The 4,829-nt window shown below is 50.7% G+C and overlaps 1 protein-coding gene across 1 annotated transcript; it reads left to right on the top strand.

The window, feature by feature from the left end:
• The first annotated feature begins 653 nt into the window (after positions 1–653).
• Positions 654–4,107, top strand: LOC147897270 (putative leucine-rich repeat receptor-like protein kinase IMK3). Its single transcript, XM_087380341.1, has 3 exons — positions 654–2,670; positions 2,742–3,378; positions 3,630–4,107. The coding sequence occupies exons 1-2, from the start codon at positions 900–902 to the stop codon at positions 3,353–3,355; spliced, it is 2,385 nt and encodes a 794-aa protein (XP_087236467.1). The 5' UTR covers positions 654–899; the 3' UTR covers positions 3,356–3,378; positions 3,630–4,107.
• Positions 4,108–4,829: the final 722 nt, after the last annotated feature.

Raw genomic sequence — 4,829 nt, 5'->3', positions numbered from 1 at the left:
ACAGAAAAAATAATAAGAATATTTAAGCATAAGCAAAGTGAAAGGTCTCTTGGTTATAAAAGGCCCTAACTTTCAAGGAATAAATGAGCCGTTATATCGTTGTGTGCATGCATTGTGGCCTCTCGTCCCGAGAAATGGAGTCCTAAAATAATGGGAAACTTTAGTCCGAGTAAAAGAGTGTAAAATAATAATAAGAGATGGAAGCCGGGGACGTGGAGTCTGGAGCACGACGACTCCTTCTGACGAGCATAGCTGGGACTCTGGAGTGCTGCTCCAGTTATTTTACAGACGGAGCAGACGTGTCAGGTGTGCCGCCCCGGTTGCCCAGTCAGCAAGCCGAGCCACGATCTTTGTTATTAGGAGAGTCTGACATAGAAGCATATGTGTGATCGCATGCGACCGTTGGCAGACGGCGCACTCGAGAAGAGCCGTTGGACAAAAACTGGAGAGGTGGTGAGGGACTTTAGGGCTGACTAGGGCTGTAGAAGCCGTTAGTGTAACTAGGCTGGCTGCGGCGATGGCAGGGTAGCGATCCTACGTGGGACCACGTAGGATGGCGGTTTCACCTGCCCACTCCAGAGGAGCATTCAAAGGCGCATTCAACGACCGATGAATAATTAGCTGAGAGCAGGCAGGCGCTGCACCTGCGTTGCATTCCCTCTTCATCAGCGCGTTTTCTTCTCTCTGTGCAGCTCCAACGACTCATGTCAAACGAATACCATAGATATCCATCCCTGCCGGAGTGTATCTTGCCTACCACTAGCATTGACTGGTGACTTGTTCTCTTCTTCCGCTTCTGAGGTGAAACTTATGCATATGCTCTCGTCTTGAGCTGCTTTCTTTCCCGTTCCTCTCTACAGGTCAAGCTGCTTCAGGAGCATGGTCACCGTCGGAGGGAGATGATACTACAGCAGCAAGCGGGTAGTGCTCCAATGCAGGTGCTGAGGAGCAATCCATCGAGCTACTCCGAGAGGAAGCAACAGAATTCATCGCGCAACCTTAAACTGCTGGCGATGAGTTTGCAGGTAGTAGTGATAGCGGCTGCTGCTATGGCGATGACTAGCGCCGGAGCCGACGACGGGATGATCATTACACAGGCGGACTTGCAAGCGCTGGCGGCAATCAAGCAGGCATTGCAGGACCCCAAGAACGCGCTGCGCAGCTGGAACACGAGCTCCAGCATCGGAGCTTGCCAGGGGAAATGGGAGGGCGTCAAGTGTGCGCAGGGGCAGGTGATCGTGCTCCAGCTGCCCAGCAAAGGGCTGGGCGGAAGCTTGGCGGAGGCAGTGGGCGAGCTCGTCGCCCTCCGGAAGCTCAACCTCCACTCCAACTCCATCCATGGATCCATCCCTGCCTCCGTCGCTGCCCTGCTGAGCCTCCGCGGCCTCTATCTCCATCGCAACAGCTTCTCCGGTTCTGTCCCGCCTTACCTCGCCTCCTCCCCCGTTCTCCAATCCATCGACCTAAGCCACAACCTCCTCTCTGGCTCCATCCCCCCTCAGCTCGGCTCCTCCCCCAAGCTCTACTACCTCGACCTCAGCTTCAACAACCTTTCGTCCTCCATCCCCAACTCTTCCTTTTCCTCCTTCCCCTCCCTCCAGGTGCTTCGCCTCAGTAACAACCTCCTTCAAGGCCCTCTCCCTGGGCCTCAGCTCGCACAGTTAGCCTCTCTGGATCTCTCTCACAACCAGCTCAATGGTAGCTTCCCTCTCCAACTCGCCAACGCATCCTCACTACTCTCTTCGCTGGATCTCAGCTACAACAACCTCTATGGTCCGCTCCCCCCGCAAATTGACCTCTTTCGCCAGCTGCAGCTTTTAAATCTGAGCAACAATCACTTCGCATTTACCCTTCCCGAGCAGCTGGGGAATCTCACTGGCCTCACATCTCTGGACATCTCAGAGAATAGCTTCAATGGGAGCCTACCTTCTTCCCTGGCTTACCTCGCCAACCTCACCTCCTTCAACTGCTCTTTCAACAGGTTGACTGGCATTGTTCCGGAATTCGCACACAGATTCAATGCTACGTCGTTCGAGGGCAATGCTGGGCTCTGTGGCTACAATGCCTCCATCGTCTGCGCGTTTCCCTCTCCGCCTCCCAGTCAAAACACTCCCACTGGGCCGGGAAGCGTCTCTTTTCCAGGAGCAAAGAAGCACAGATTCGGCACTGCAACGTTTCTTATAATCATCATTGGTAGCGTAGTCGCTGGAATACTCCTGCTGTGCCTTGTTTCGGCGCTTGTTTGTATTTGTTGCCGGGGAAAACCTGCCGCTGGCGGTAAAAGCACCTCGTCGGTGGAGAAGTCTAGCAGTCAATCTTCTGGCGGAAGAGAGGCGGCAGATGTAGGGGGCGGCAAGCTTGTGCATTTCGATGGCGCTTTCACCTTCACCGCGGATGACCTGCTCTGCGCTACCGCGGAAGTCTTAGGTAAGAGCACGTATGGGACGGTGTATAAAGCGACATTTGAAGACGGCAACCAGGTCGCTGTGAAGAGGCTGAGAGAGGGTATCGTGAAGAGTCAGAGGGACTTCGAGACGGAGGTGAACACGCTGGGCAAGATCAGGCATCCCAACCTACTCGCCTTGAGAGGCTACTATTGGGGTCCGAAAGATGAAAAGCTTCTGCTTTACGACTACATGTCTGGTGGAAGCCTTTCTGCTTTCTTACACGGTGAGATATGCTTTGATCTTTCAGCGTTTTCCAGCTGCCAATCTAGTATTGAATTGTTGTTGCATTTGCAGCTAGAGGACCTGAAACGCCCTTGAATTGGAACACACGACTCAATATTGCCGCAGGAGCAGCTAGGGGGCTGGCTCATCTTCACGAGAACGAGAAAATCATCCATGGCAATCTGACTTCCAGCAACATCCTGCTAGACTCTAGGATGAATGCTAAGCTTTCGGATTTTGGTCTGTCGCGTCTCATGACTACCGCTGCCAACTCCAATGTGATTGCCACTGCAAGTGCTCTGGGCTACAGAGCACCCGAGCTTACTAAATTAAGGAAAGCCTCCACGAAGTCGGATGTTTACAGCTTTGGCATTGTGTTGTTGGAGCTCCTCACAGGGAAGGCGCCCGGAGAGACAGCCGCCGCGGAGACTGGGATGGACCTACCTGAGTGGGTGGCTTCCATCGTGAAGGAGGAATGGACCAACGAAATATTTGATCTGGAATTGATGAAAGGCGCAGCCCCGTCGGAGGATGAGCTAATCAACACTCTTCAGCTAGCAATGGACTGCGTGACACCATCGCCAGGCAGCCGCCCGGGTATGGCAGAAGTAGCGCACCAGCTCGAAGAGACTTTGATGAAACCAGAAGCAAGGCAAACAACCTCTTCTGAGTCGTCTGCAGTGTAGCTTCCTCGAGGCCCATATCTCAGGTTAACTATCCACCGTTTGATTTCGCTATTCAGTCCATTTTAGATTATATGCTCAATGTTGCGGTTTCTTCCCTCTGAACTGCATCTCAACTATGCACCTTCTCTTCCATGTTTGATAACCGTGTGGCAGGTACCGTAATTTCTATTCCTCTGCGAACGATTCTGTTGAATTGTAACTTACAACCATGTCAAGCCCAGCTTCGCGCCTGAAGCGAAGCATGTTTGAAATATATCTTCATCATGTTTGGCAGGTGATGCTTAGATCAAACTTCAACACATTCTTTCCGGTCAAGGAGCTTGGCCGCCTGGCTGCTGAATTTGTTGGGGTTTTGGACATGTTCCAACTTTCTATTATAACAGACTGCTCCAGCAAAATTATAGAATTCATATGTATTATACTCTCTGCCCCAGCCAGTGGTTTGCGTGAACTCCTCGTCAGTCACTACGACGTTGCAAGCTACGTCTGGCTTCATGCTCAAAGACCTGGCCATGGGTACTAGGCAAATGATTCCCCGGTTGTGTTTTCTCAAATTTGCAGCTGCAAAAGTGAAGCAATCAATCTATGTGAACATGAAGCTAGCTGTGCGAAAGTGGTTTTCCTACAGCATGCCGCTCTTGACACCACGATTGTGTCATAGAAGTAACGATTCTTTTATTTAAGCTTTACAAAAAACACGGCTTTTTTACAGCCTCAAAGTCTATTAAGTTTTTGCACATGGTATAATGACAATCGGGAAGAATTTTTTCTGAAAGCGGTCACCTTGAAATTCAGTTGTAATCTCGGAATTCATCAGTGGAGTCGTGTGTTGAATTGTGCAGCCTGCTGCTGCCTGAGGATATGCCTAATAACGCTAGAGAGAGAGGCGTTAAGACAAGGGCAGATGTGGGGTGAAGATATCAAGACGGATTACAGATAGTCTGGGTATAGGAATTTGGAAATGAACTCGTTGGTAAGCGTTTATTTTGTGGAATTGTGATGTGATGCATGCGCTTGCTCTTTCGAAATTCCCGCCCTAAGGGTGAATGCACACGGTGCCCGAAATGCGACTTTGGAGGATGGCACGCATTTCGAGTCTTATTTGAAGCGCCTCTATTGGCACCCTCCATTTTGGAGGAAGCCATCACATGGCACCATTGCTCTTCAAACCAATCAAAAGCTACCATTTGGCTCTGCCATTGTGCATTGAACACTCCAGACTTGACAAGCTGGTTTGTCCTACCCAATCAAGCGATGCCCCACTTACAACCACTGTTGCTCACAACACTCACAAGCTCCTTGGAGCTAGTCAGTCGCCACCTTGAGCTTGATGCAGCTTGTTAGACGCCTTGTCAGGTTCATTTAATAATGAGAGTTTTTCATGCAGATTAAACTTGATTCACGCATCGATAAGGCCGTGTGCACTAAGTCTAAAAGGAAAAAGGCCCCAATTTAAAATTCTCAAGTGAGCGGA

The sequence above is a fragment of the Dipteris shenzhenensis genome, chromosome 10, assembly GCF_047967505.1.
Source record: "Dipteris shenzhenensis isolate YYH24624 ecotype China chromosome 10, Dip_SZ_1.0, whole genome shotgun sequence".
In the NCBI taxonomy this organism is placed as follows: domain Eukaryota; kingdom Viridiplantae; phylum Streptophyta; class Polypodiopsida; order Gleicheniales; family Dipteridaceae; genus Dipteris; species Dipteris shenzhenensis.
Note: the sequence above shows the minus strand (reverse complement) of the source record. Positions and strands in the feature narration are given on the sequence as shown.

What these genes read in the sequence shown, in the direction of transcription:
- LOC147897270 (XM_087380341.1), top strand. Translation starts at nt 900, where the DNA reads ATGATACTACAGCAGCAAGCGGGTAGTGCTCCAATGCAGGTGCTGAGG. An exon ending in CCTTTCTGCTTTCTTACACG is followed by an intron (nt 2,671 to 2,741) that starts GTGAGATATGCT and finishes TTGCATTTGCAG; the next exon opens with CTAGAGGACCTGAAACGCCC.